The sequence below is a fragment of the Fusarium pseudograminearum genome, chromosome 1, assembly GCF_000303195.2.
Source record: "Fusarium pseudograminearum CS3096 chromosome 1, whole genome shotgun sequence".
NCBI classification, from domain to species: domain Eukaryota; kingdom Fungi; phylum Ascomycota; class Sordariomycetes; order Hypocreales; family Nectriaceae; genus Fusarium; species Fusarium pseudograminearum.
The window spans coordinates 6499090-6512577 of NC_031951.1; the positions used below are offsets into that span (position 1 = coordinate 6499090).

At 46.8% G+C, this 13488-nt stretch overlaps 5 protein-coding genes across 5 annotated transcripts; 1 reads left to right on the forward strand and 4 right to left on the reverse strand.

Annotated features, from left to right (window-relative positions):
- Window positions 1-663: 663 nt before the first annotated feature.
- FPSE_09762 (uncharacterized protein) lies at window positions 664-1644 on the reverse strand (the record flags this gene model as incomplete). Its single annotated transcript, XM_009262879.1, has 3 exons — window positions 664-954; window positions 1011-1244; window positions 1300-1644. 3 exons carry the CDS (start codon window positions 1642-1644, stop codon window positions 664-666), a joined length of 870 nt encoding a protein of 289 aa, XP_009261154.1.
- A 2986-nt stretch (window positions 1645-4630) lies between these two features.
- On the reverse strand, window positions 4631-5241 carry FPSE_09763 (uncharacterized protein; the record flags this gene model as incomplete). Its single annotated transcript, XM_009262880.1, has 2 exons — window positions 4631-4957; window positions 5002-5241. 2 exons carry the CDS (start codon window positions 5239-5241, stop codon window positions 4631-4633), a joined length of 567 nt encoding a protein of 188 aa, XP_009261155.1.
- Window positions 5242-6393: 1152 nt separating this feature from the next.
- On the forward strand, window positions 6394-7251 carry FPSE_09764 (uncharacterized protein; the record flags this gene model as incomplete). Its single annotated transcript, XM_009262881.1, has 4 exons — window positions 6394-6436; window positions 6501-6703; window positions 6761-6827; window positions 6896-7251. 4 exons carry the CDS (start codon window positions 6394-6396, stop codon window positions 7249-7251), a joined length of 669 nt encoding a protein of 222 aa, XP_009261156.1.
- A 333-nt stretch (window positions 7252-7584) lies between these two features.
- On the reverse strand, window positions 7585-9687 carry FPSE_09765 (uncharacterized protein; the record flags this gene model as incomplete). The annotated part of the gene is made up of 4 exons (XM_009262882.1): window positions 7585-8382; window positions 8431-8935; window positions 8983-9179; window positions 9232-9687. 4 exons carry the CDS (start codon window positions 9685-9687, stop codon window positions 7585-7587), a joined length of 1956 nt encoding a protein of 651 aa, XP_009261157.1.
- Window positions 9688-11064: 1377 nt separating this feature from the next.
- Window positions 11065-12997, reverse strand: FPSE_09766 (uncharacterized protein; the record flags this gene model as incomplete). Its single annotated transcript, XM_009262883.1, has 2 exons — window positions 11065-11726; window positions 11959-12997. The coding sequence occupies 2 exons, from the start codon at window positions 12995-12997 to the stop codon at window positions 11065-11067; spliced, it is 1701 nt and encodes a 566-aa protein (XP_009261158.1).
- Window positions 12998-13488: the final 491 nt, after the last annotated feature.

Here is a 13488-nt window from a genome sequence, read left to right on the forward strand (position 1 = left end):
GAAATTAGTAGGTCAGCTTATGCTACTTAGACTATGCTCTTTAGGCTATTTATTTTTGTAACCTAAAACTTAGGAGGTCAACTTTTCTGCTACCCAGTAGGTAGTGCTGACAGCGGCAAGGATGGGGCGCCAATTAAGTTGTGTTGATATAGATCAGGCTGCGTTTGCATGTTCCGGCTTCACGACTACCAGTACTAGATCCAATCGTCTGCCGTTACACAGCATCAAATATTTCCTTCGTGTTCGCGTTGGCTAGTTTCGAAACAGGTACTGATCTGCGGTACTTACCTTACTATTGACCTATTTGTATTAGAGGTACAGTCGGCCTGATAAAGCATGATTGCGACGCTGCATAGAGTTGATATAAAGCGCGCTATAGGCAAGCATCACGAAATAGCAACTCAATGAGCATTGCTCTTCAGTATAGGTTCAATTATATCCTGCCTAAGTACCAAACTCACGGTGCAAGGTCACATGATGTTTCATAAAATATAGAGTAAAGGAGTGACTGGATTAAATTTTCTGAGCTACCAGTGTAATGCCAACGTTACACGTCCACTATATCCCTTCGAAACTGCAGTTCCACCCCCAGTACCATTGTTGTTTAGTCAACACGGTCGACGAGTTCTTATCTCAATTCAATACGCGATGATGACCTTCCCATTAGGTCTGGGTGATGTTAGGTCGTGTATCCCACAGATCCTGGATAGCCACAACGTTGAAAGCAACATCAGGGTGGGGGTCCTCGTTGTCGCGCAGGTAGTACAGCTTGATCTGAAAGTTCTTCTTGTTGTTGGGAGCCTGGAAGACGTTCGCAGTCAGACCGCTCTGAGGTGAAATGACCAGGCCCCTGTTGTTGAAGTGTTCTGCGTCATCCCAGGGCTCACCGTTGCCGCCCTGACGGTAGACCTCGCGAATCGCGAACGAGTCCCTGTCGACGTAGTAAACTCTAACCTTGAAGCTTATGTTTTAGTAATGATGCATTGTGCAAGTGCATATGTGGATCTTACATGAGCTTTGCCGTCGTAACAGTCTCCGTGCTGGAAAGCTACAGCAGCAACGACGGGCAGCTTAGGGTTGACCCTGACAGGCTTTCCCCGGATCTTCAAGATGTCAGAATCATACTTTCTCCTGCCTGAGCCACTCTCGGTAGGAGTTCGGCTCTCGTAATACACCAAGTCATAGTCCTTGTTGACTTGGAACATGATGGTGTTGCCGTCAGGCAGGGCAACAGCGACCATGTTCTAAGTTGCATCGTTAGAATGGATTTGAGGGTAGTATGGGGTAAAGAGCGGGTACCTGAACGTGAGAAGCCATTTCGGATGATAGATGAAGAGATCGAGAGATTGGTTTCTTTGTGAATGGGTTGTTTGGAAGCTTGAGATGATCTTGTGCTGAATGAAAGAATTCTTGGACGGGTTCGCCCAACTTCTTTATAGTTTTCTTGACTTCTTGCTTAACCTCCTCCTTGTGACCATGTTTCGTCTCCTTGATCTCGATTGGTGGACCTTGTTGGACGTGAATAGTGAGTCTAATGACAAGAATGACCAGGATCAGACAGCCAATGCAGAGCATGCACACTAGGACGAGGCAGAGGAATAGAAGCGTCAAGACGAGGTCTGGGCCTGGGCTTGGGATCTCCATTTTTGTTTTTGCCTCTTGATTCAGCTGATGAGAATGTGACATGGACGTAAAGAACCAGGGGTATTGATGATGGAAGCGGTCCGGTGTGCTCTTAGCTTCTGCTCTCAGCACCTTCAGAGACCTCGTTGGGCTGTGATATGCAACGGGCTTGTGGATGCGAGGTTCCGAAAAAGTCGGTGGAGAGGTTGATGCTGAGGCTGGAACGAATGTGCGAGGGATAGAATTGTCAAAGGTGTACACATATCCTCACTCGGCTCTGCTCATGCGTACTCTGTCAAGATACTTTAGATACCGACATGCTAGCCAGCCACTTTACATAGCTTGACGTCGGAGGATCCCTATAACAGAAGGCAATGCCCGTTGTGGCTACTTCAAGTGTGATGGTATCAGCTAGCCACATACATCTTCATTGATCAAGTCACTTGAAACTAAGTATGAGAGAAGACGAAAGGTCCTCACCATCGGGGATCTTGCCTCATGTTTCAACATGCACAGAAAAGGTTCAACAGGTGTTTATCTCTTACAGAAAACTTCAACTTCGATGAGGACATGTCAATTTGTTTTTCAGGTTTAAGATTACTCGTATTGATATATCATTACCATTTCTCTGTGGCTTAATATACCTAAACAACCGAAGATGGAATTAAGAAAATTGTTGATATCTGTTGATGCATCTCAACAGTCTCCATAGTCCACCAGAGGCATTTGGCGGTGAGTACGAAGTATCACAGTGGCAAGCAAATACTTGACCGAAATACATCTAACTCGGGCATCGAAGTATGATTACGTACCTGTAGAATTCTTCTTTCCATCAGAGAACCGCTTTATTCGGGAGTCTTTACCAGAATAGTCAACTTCCGGTCAATAGCATACGAGTAAACGTTCCAGTCAAGCCTGAACCTGGTGGATCCTACATCTGAGTGCCTGGGCGTCCGTATGAGTTCAGATTGACTCACTCCAGCTTGCTATTTGAAGCCATAAGCTCGCCGCTTAGCCTGACGTGGAAATATCTTGAGGTCGTTTCTGGGTGATTCTAGGCGCAGCAAACATCTGTCACGCAGATGACAACATCGATTAGCTGAGACATCAGAAAAGACATTTTGATGTTGGTGATATGCGATAACTACTGGACATATTTAGCGCTGATGGCTTTCCGACGTTTGTGGAGGCCATGGATCAAGTTGGCCATCGCAATTCAATACCGACACGCAGGATATTGTTTGATGTTTCCACTTACCAAGTCGAACGATGCGGAGATCGCGTCACCAGGTCTAGATTTGCACTTTGCATGGGGCTGATTGTTGCCTCCTTGCCAAGAAAACTGGCTTCAGCTCATCTCCCTTGATGTTCCAATTTGAAGAAATTCACAAGCCCACTACTTGGGATATTCTGCCATGAAGACCACTACAAGAGCGCCTTAGTAGCACGCCTACCTACAATGTTTAGCGATATGCATATCTTGTTTGTAGCTATTTTGACCTAAGGTGCCGAGTAGTTGGATTAGGGTTCAGTCTCTTCGTCAATCGATCTCGATCGTCTACGGCAACGTCCAAGATGAGAAAGTGGATGTGCAGCTGACCTGCAGACGATGGACGTGGCGGGGGGATAAGATATCTGTGTAATTCTGCGATGCATGAATCGGCACTATTCAAATGGATGGCTTGCAGTCAGCCAGCCTCTTTCGTTAATCAGTCACGCGATTCGCAGTGGCTTAGTATGCACGTCTGCGGATATAGGCAACAAGTCACATTCCGACATTCCGACACAAAAAGAAGGCTGGCTGACGTTCCCGAAATGTTCTAGACGGTTTCAGATTGTGACGTGGAACGGTCCGCATGTCAAAGTACCACTAACTCACGCTTATTCAGTTAGTGGCCGTTTTAATGAAGGGGCTCTTTTGCCCTACTTTTGTGCTAACGTGGGATAGTGCATAAGAAAATTGATAACAAGTTGTTCTCTGATAATCTTACCGACACCGTCTCAACTTGAACATTGGGTCAGTCCAGTCTCAGAAACTGATTATCACGATCATTTAGTTCAGTCACAATATCGCGGTTTGTGTATATCTTCAACTAAGACACCTATCTGCACATACTAGCAAAAGTTCTGTTGGAGGGAGAGTGACGAAACGGGTAGCTAGAATCTTGAATGCTTGTGCAGCCCCTCCCTAGAGATGTGCTGGAGTTGACAAATCACTTTGACAGGCGAGTAGCCTACGCGATATAACATTGAAACACGCGTCAATGTACAGTTATGTAGCCACCCACACATCAAGACGTCTTACAACTGAGACAATATGACCAATCCCTGTTTATTACCCGCAAGCTTGTACAGTCTCTGTTGACAACAGTACTGATGACAGTGGAATTATCTAGAATATCCGGTTGAGACAACAGAACTAGGCTCATTTCATCTGCCTTACATACCATACGTAGTTTAACAACACACTTAAGCTTGAGACCAACTACAGAAACTTCCGTCTAGGGATGCGGGTTGTTAGCCCCTGGCAAGGGGTCATCTGTGGCTGCCAAAGTGGCGGGCTGAACTACAACAAACAGACAGTCCAACTGTGAAATGATACAACCGAACGCTGGGCTGCGATGGGGACGTCGAGACCAGAGACATCTAAGCGACGCGGTATCGTATGGGAATACTGCTGATCTACAGCAACGTCATGCAGAGTTTATCCTCCTAGGAAAAGTTACGAAATATTGTCTCAAAATCATCATAAATTACATTATAGACCAATGTCGTCTACGATAATGATGACGAAACAGTGGAAGTATGGGGGTTGACACTCAGAGATAGCTGTTAATACATCGGGAAGCTAAGAAATACATACGAGGATGCACATTAAAGCCCTCCAAATATGATGTATTCATCAATAACAAGTTACTCTGACACTACCAGACAATCTCCCTTTACACATAGCTACTATTCCCACCCAAGACATCCATTCTCGCCTCGAGGGAGGTACATCATATGCCTACCAGTTGGATACCTTCTTGCTGATGACGCCATCCTCCACCCAGGTACCACTGTTCGTATGCCAATCATAGAAATACCTTGCCACCTTTGGACATCCTCTCTGATCCTTTCCTGAGACAAACAAGGAAAGGTCTGGCTGGTTCGGCTTGTCTGGCCAAACAAGGGCGCAAGATGACAGAGAGGCGTCGCTATCAATCCACTGCTTGGGATCATCGTACCCAAGGGTACCCAACTCCCATCCATTGGCCCTGTTAAAGGCAACTTCTTGAATGTAACCCCTCTTCTCACACTGCCCGTCTTCCGGGGCGACGCAGTAAATGCGGATCTATCAAGGTCAGAGTGTTCTTTGACAGTCGATGACAAACATACCTCCTGTTGTTTGTCGCCCATCCAGGCCATTGCAGCAACCTGTCTGCTTCCGCACTTCACTTTCAGGTTCCCGTTTTTGACTTCGACAATGTGATGCTCAAAGTCTTTGTTGCTACCCTGAGGAGAGCGGAGATAACAGAGCTCATGGTTGGAGTTGACAAAGAAGATGTAGGATTTGCCGTGGAATACGACGGCGGCAATATCCCGGGGAAGCTCTCTGAAGATGCTGTTAGAAGCCATGATTGGTAGAAGTAGAATGATCTTGAGGTACTCAGTAATGATTTCTGACGTCTTTAGTTGTGTAGAAGGAGATGAGAGACTCGTTATTCAGGATGACCTCTGCTTTTATACGCCTTCGGATCGCAAAGTTAAAGCTTATCCGTACTGCATTATTTCTTGTGCATCCTGAATCACCACTAGCATTAGGCTTCTAATCTGTTCATGGCGGTGAGCAAGATAACATTAGCCCTAACATCGTTGCAGTACTTCAAGACAACAGTTAGGTTTCTAGTCAATGAGTCGTTATGTCGCAAGTCAGTCATGGAACCATGTTTGGCTTATGGAAGGTTGGCTGATAGATCTCTGATCCATACCTATTCAGGTGGGATGATAGGGCAACATAATCATTTCGCTCAGGATTACTCGATCTTGATCCAGCTGTACGTAGGTACTCATCGAGAATCGCGTTTCCGGCCCGTTGAACACCAATCATGTCCGTGAAAGAGTCCATCAAGGGGCTGACGGTCTCCAGAAATCAACATTCAGCTCTGTCTTAGATATTACTGAACGCCAACTATACCAATTTCGTATTCATCTCGCCTTGGCCAAGTCTACCCCGCCTGAACTATGACATTGTGAACCTACCGGCCGCGATCAGCCAGCCACCCACAACGCCATACTGCCGATCAATACTATAACTTTGAGGCAAGGGATGGTTCTCAAGTCATTCTAGTCTTGCTGAACATAGTTCTTGATCACATTCATTACCCACATTCCGGCATTATCGCAACGCAATCATCACATACCCTTGCCCCTTCACGTATAACCAGGTACTCCCTTCCAAAGAAAGGTAGCACAGGCACAACATGTGATAAGAGTTCTGTAGACAGTTGAGTCTTGGTCGAACTCAATTCCTTGAGTCTCAGTGCTAGCTTAGGCGCGTCTATAGCTTGACCTGGACCTTTCACGTCCAAGGGGTGACATAGCTTGAGCCCCAGAGCAATTCCTTTCATGCTCGACCCTTTTCTTCCCGTGATCCTACATAATATTCTTCTCTCCCCTCCGTCTTCATTCTCAATCAACCAGCAGAGCCTTCTCTCCCAATCAATCCCTCTATCTCTATGTCCTCATCTCTTCACTATGTTGCACCACACCTATCTTAGAGCCGCCATCATGGCAAGCCTTTGTTTGATGGGCTTGGTTTCTGCATCAGTTCGTAAGTAATATTTTACTTTACCCTGGCTCTTACATCCGTGGCCTCTTTTCGTAACCAACTCTAGGCGACGATGCTTCGAGTCATACCACAGAAACATCTTCCATGACATCCAGGAGAGCAGGTCAATCTGGTGCCGGCGCTGGGAATGTGATCAGGTCTTGCGGCAGCCACATATCAGTCTGTGGTGCTGAGGATGAGGACAACGTCATTTATATACCGAGATCTACTGAAACCGAGACGAATGAGATCCATTCCATTTCAATAAAGGTTAGTTGACCGTACAAGGCTTCTATAAGCAGGACAGAATATTAAGGAATGAATCAGAGACTTAAGCCTACAACTTTGACCGTTACCGAAATCTCAGTGTCTACTATCATTGAAGAGACAATGGGTACGTAACTGAGACACATCTTCTTCACTGTCCCATATGACAACATACTAACTTCGCCTGATATAAAGGTCACTGCCGCAGAACTGTCACCGCCGCCGGTCCGCCTGCCAAGGTTACTATCGACGTAACAATTGTTTCCATTCAGGAAGTACAAGATGTTGACACAATTGTTGAGACTGTAACCTCAACCACCACCGCTAGTGTAGTAGAACAATGTTTCCTTGAAACGTACACCATCTTAGGCCGGAAGCCTATCACGTCGAGACGAGCAAGACCGGACCTTGTCTCAACGGAGAGCGCCAGCCCACCCGAATATACTGATGCAGCAACATATTCCGACGAATCCTATGACGAGTCTACTCCGAACAATATGGCAGGGGGTCTAGATGGACCCGGCATCTACGAACAAAGTTCAGACGAGTGAGACTGCTAGCTAAGCACCCATTACCGTCTGCTCTTCGTACGAATTGGAGAGACTTCTACACAAGAACAAACTGTTTAACAAGTTAAACATCGATAAATGGGAGCTAATACTAGAGAAGGGGCACATTTTGTGTTCCTGAGATAGCAGAGTGAGCATTAGAGTTCTGTAATATGTTTGGTAAATGGGTATTGTCTTGGTTGGAATGTGAGAATTTTGGTAATATGTAATTAATTTACGAGTCGTCTTCTTATTCTTCATTTCAACCCTCCAAATTGACTAAAATCCACTTGTGACCTCACTTTAAGAAAGATAACCTTCTAATACTCTTGAAGTCTATCTGCGCTCAGACATGATTTCCTTGTCTCCAGAGTCGGGAGTCAGATTGTTCCCCTCGACATGCTTTGCGTCAGGCTTTTCTTGTGGGTAGTGTCCATCATTGGCAGCAAACTCATAAAGAGGAGGGAAGGGGGGGACATCCTGCCGAAGGAGGTACTTCTTGAGGTACCAGGGTAACTTCCTCGCGTAGTAAGAAGCATGCTCTCTGTTGCTAACACCAAAGACCATGTCCAGCTCTTCAAGAGTCAAGTTCTTAGTCTCGGGGAGAAGAAAATAGCAGAAAACCCAACCGAAGATATTCCATGCGCCGTACCAGCTAAAAGCGCCTGTGTTACCCATCGCGCGACGCAGAGCTGGCCAAGTGAAACTGATGATGAAGTTGAATCCCCATGTAATGGCGGTACTGGATGCCATACCGATGTCTCGAATGTGTAAGGGAAATGCCTCAGCACTGTAAGTGAAGGGCACAGGGCCCAGACCAGGCGAGTAAACAGCCATAAAGAGGTAAAGGCCTGTGGTAACTGTACCGATGAGAGCCTGTTGGTTTTGTTCCCCGATTTGAAACACGCCGCCAGTGAAAAAGAGACAAGCAGCCATGAGAGGAAATGTGACAAGAAGCAAGTTTCTTCGGCCGAAGGTATCAATGGTGTAGATGGCAGGGATGGCGAAGAGGAAATTGATGATACCTCCTCCCATTGAAACGAGGAGGGCTTCGGACAGACTGTAGCTGGCGTCCTGAAAGATTGAAGTTGAATAATATGCAATTACATTTACTCCGCAGAATTGTTGCATGAACTTATTAATTAGCACATATTTTATAGAGTTAAAGGTGTTTTGACTTACCATGCAGAACCAGGCACTCTGAGCAGCACGTCGATTACGACGGACAGTGAAGAACTCCTTGAGCAAGTTTCGTCCCTCTCTCTCGCTTCGCTCGATCTCGAGAAGCTTGTAGGCGTAGTACATGTCTCGAGTGGCTTGGACAGAGTTGAACCGAAGCTTTCGAACAGAACGGAGAGCCTTGTTGAAATCTCCCCGCTCCATATACCAGCGAGGACTTTCGGGGCAAAAGTAGACTTGTAACATGACGATCAGCGGAGGGACAGAGGTCGACGCCATCATCCATCGCCAGGGAGAGTTTGGGCCGCCGATAATGGTGACGTTCTGAAATGCAACACAGACGATGAAACCAAGCGCGATACCAAAGGCAGTCCACATCTGCCACATCATGGTAAGAGCACCACGGATGTTCTTGGGCGTACACTCAGCGGAGTATACAGGGGTTGTACTGGACTTAGCTCCGACGGCGAAACCGAGCATGAAACGTGCAGCGAGGAAGTTAGGGAGACTATGATCGAGTTAGCGTGATAGCTAGAGTAAAAGATGAGGACTTACGAGGTGGCAGCGGCCATCCAGAAACCAGTGATAGTCGATATAGCACATGAGATGAAAATAGTTCCGCGACGACCAGTATACTTGTTAAGAATAGGACTAGTCCAACATCCGATGAGAGCAGAGCAGAGGTAAGGAGCTCCGTTAGTGAAGCCTTGCATCCATTCGTTTCCGATCTCAAACTCCTCAAAATAAAACATCTGGAGATTCAGTTAGATTGTTAAAAAAGATTACAGCTTCGCTGGGACATACCTGAGCACCATTGACAGCGGTTTGGTCCATACCCTGCACGATAGCAGACCCAGCACAAAGCGTGCAGAGGAAGTACAAGGCAAAGGGTTGGTGCCATCGAGATGTCTCTTCCTTTCGGAGAACGGCCTTCTCCTCCTCAGTGACAATGTCAATCTTCTCAAATGCGCCTGGGGTATTGTTGACTTGAGCAACCAGAGCTCCCTTTCGGAAGTCCTCGCGATGCTCTTGAAGACCCCTGGCGTCGACGAAAGAGTCAACGTCAGCAAGGAGCTCTGCTCGGGTCATACCCGCTAGAGGGTTGCGCAGCAGAGTGGCCTTTGAGACGCGGCGTTGGCCGCCAATGTTGTTGTTGGGGTTGTCGTTGACAAAGGTACCATTGCTGCTTGAGTTGCGATGGCTGTCATTGATGTAATCCTCCGTGTTGGGAGCTTCGTTGTCCACTTTGGGCAACGGCATGATGCCGATTGATCAAGAACGTTTGCTCAAGCAAGACAAGATAGAGCCGCAGAGACAGAAGTAACAAGCTTTGGGGTCTGGGGAAAAGTTTGGGGCCCCGGATTCCTGTTGATCGAATGCTTGACTGTAAGGAACAGAAGCAAAAATCTGGAGAAGAACGTCTCAATTAATAGAACTTCATCCCAGGCCTGAGTCTTCCTCCACGCGATGAGCAAAGCGTTGGATGCTGGAGGAGTGGAGAGTTCGCCAAGATGATCGACGTCTTGGAGTGCCGTTTTGTTTGGCTGGGCGCGGCTCAAGGCTCGGTGTATCCTTGTCTGGGCAACCCGGTACATGACGTTGGCCCAGAAAACGTGAGAAAGAAGTGCTGCTCATTGTGGTCTTTTTGGTTGCTGATGTCGGGTTTGGATAGTTTCTTGGTGATGACGCGGCGGATGTGACGATGTTGAAAGAGGAAGATTTATGCAATGTGATCGTTATGCCGTTGTGTCTTGTGCAGTGGGGCTCCTTCCTTTGATGGAATTTGGTGTTTTCTCTCGAATACCACAACAGGCAGGCACCATTGGATAGGTACGTACCTACCAAATGTCAAGACGCGGGCTTTCGTTGAATTGTCATAATAAAGTTTGACTCTAATTGAATTGATCAACCCAGAATCACCGGCTTCACCAAAACTGTTAAATCCGTTCCCCCGCTAAGCTGAAAGATGTGTCTCCTCTACCACGATCGACAGCCTTGAAAGGAACCAGACCCTTGTCCGTGGGGCTTCCAAAACTCTACTCGATTAAGCTTAAATGGGTGACCCTCACGCGACAAGGGTACCTTGGCGCTAGTCTGGGCGTGCGTCAGAGACCGTCCAGCAAACATGGATTACTCTTGACGTCAATTTTCCTTTGTCTCACAGCAAGTTTTTTCTTCTTGTCTTTCCGCGGGAGTGACATCGGATGTCCAAATGTCTTGGACCATCCCAAATCTCACGTGGAGAAACAAGCTTCTCTCTACACCAACCACCAAAGCCAAGTTTTACCCACTACAATGTTCGAATAAACTCTACCGATCACCAGCACAGCCAAGCTTTAATCTGCAGATGGTGGAACATACCCCGACATTGAATACCACAACACGTCTCCCAGCTTCTCTCGGCCTGTCTTGGTATGGAGAAAGATCCAATTTTTAATTCTGCTGCCTAACTATCCCAGTCCCAGGGTAGCAGACACAATGGCTGCTGAAAACATAAGGGACGAAATGAGTGGGACGATTTATGATATTTAGACTAGATCTTTATGTGATTTGTTTATGCATCCTAAGCTCTATGGGCTAACATTCCTATTGTCTAGAGTGGCCTGGTTAAACGCAAGATGGTCATACTCATAGATCTCAAATCAACTTCAGCCTCTTCACTGGCACACCCCTCTTCATCAATGCTTCTTCCGACATACGAGGATCATTGGCCTGAAATTCGCCTTCGTTGTCTTCATGCACCCAGACTGGAGTGTTACAACCTCGGATTACCCTACTTCGTTCGTGAAAACCATCCTCAAGAGGGATGCCATCAAGACGTGGGTCAGTATAACGCACAGGAAACCCCTCCTTGTAGAAAGCAGCCTCGAAGCATTTCCGATCCCATAGCCTCTCCCAGCCACTTAAGTCGTTGCCCAGTAGTGCTGACCCGTTGGCAAGTCCCGGGTGGTAGCACGTGCCTATAACAGAGTAGCTGTTTGGTTTGGTCCCAGGTCGCAGAACCAGTGGTTGTTGTAGACCAAGGATGACTGCCACCAAGTCACCTTCGCGACTCCCTTGTGTCACCCTTATGAAAGTTCCTTTCTGAGTCTTCACGCACCGAGATGCAGATCCACCCGGTACAAAACGCATCAATCTTTTATCCATTTCTCGCCACTCTGTACCATCATCACCGCCGTTCAAGTCACCATCGATCAGTACTCGTATCCTGTTCCTCCAATCTTCGAGGGATGGCAGAAGACTCCCGTTCAGGGGACCCAATTTCTCCATGTAATGATCTCGAACACGTCCATAGGTCACTGCCATAATCAATTGATTGAAGTGCGTATCGTTATGGAGCAAATCGCTACTGCCAAGTCTCTTCACTGCATCAGCAACGTCTTGCAGATACTCAACAGCTGTCTGTATGAAAAATATTGTCGGGCAACGGCCGGGGAATTCCTACTAACTCATCGCACAGAACCCCTGCTACTTCTAACACGCCAGGTTCAATAAGAATTGCTTCAGGAATGGACCTTGGTGCCACATTACCATCAAATAAAGGTGTACCGAAGGTGTTCTCCAAATCAGGTACCCAGCTAGGGCTAGTAGGTGCTCTGCAGTAACCCAGAAACTCGAGGGACTGATGTCGGACGAGGCTATCAAGACACACGGAAGTGAAAACCTCTTTGGCAGACTTGGTGTAATCAACTTCGATGGTCTGTACTACTTCGGGTTTTACGAAACCGAGGCAGGCGAATACCCTATCACGGGCATCGGAGCATTCGAAAAGCGAAGCTGAAAAAGCTGGTAACATCAAATCTCCGGCAGTGATACTCATCGAGTTTGCGATGGCCTTTAGGGTAAATGTAGCCACATTTAAGCTGTATGTAGCAGGATCAGACCTTAAGGAAGGCTCTCCCTGTTTGAACGTAGACACAAACTGGAGACGGTCCTTAAAAACGGTCCATAGCATTTCCTCAGAGCCGAGCCTGACAGTACAAGTCTCCTGGTCTGCCAGACCTACTTCTTGGTAAGTCCATAGGCGTTTATGCCAGTCCAAGTCGAGCAGGTGCTCTATCGCTGTCCATTGTTCTCTGCTCAGCGGAAGGGAGCGGTCAGAGCTAGTTTGTTTATCCGCCCAGCGTAGAGTATCCATGGCGACAGTACTCCAAGAGGTTTCGGGACCAAGCCATATTATGACCCTATTAGCAAGTCTATAAATTTTGCTCATGCGTCTTACTTGTGAAGAACGCTCGGCGAGGTCTTGTTGATTGATACAGATGGCATCGCACCAAATGATGCGTTCTTCCTTTGGATGGCGAAGTTGTCGGAGAGCTGACGCTAGATTTCGTCGAATGTCGAGATTGCCTCCCTCATCAGACCAAATCCGCTCTTTCAGAATGATACTGTCTGGCGATAACTGATCTCCCCAGCAGTAGGATAATGCCTGATAGTAAGGCAGTTCCCAGTCTTGGTCGAGATCATCGAGAAATAGAGTACCAGCGAGGGGATCTTGAGGAGCTCCAGGATGTAACGCCAAGAACCGAAGTTGCTCAGGGTCAAGAGCTGAATATTGAAAAGACGACATGATGACAATTAGTAGCTATTGATGAATTGGGATAGATTGAAGATGTGGAATTAGACATATACTGGTAAGCAAGCATAAATGGAGTTAGGACGACCCCACTGGTATACCCAGTCAGGTATCAGTGACAGCTTGTCAATGCATCTTGGCATCACATTACCTAAGCATCTCACAGCGAACGAAGGATGGGACGATTAGAGGACATTAATATCAAGAGGATAATTATAGCGGCATTAATTTATAGCAACGCCTACTATTTAATGTATAAAAAACGAATAATACAAGTCCGGTCCGAATACAATAAAGTGCCCGAAGAATTACATCTCGTATCCCTCCAGTCCTAGTCGCAATATCCCATTTGTCGCATCAACATCGCCGACGCTGTAAACGCAGATGGTTATGTGAATATGTCTACATTTGAATTGATCTTTTATAAATCAACCATATGGGAATTATATTCATGCCAGTATTATTGTTCATGACGTTTCTCTGTT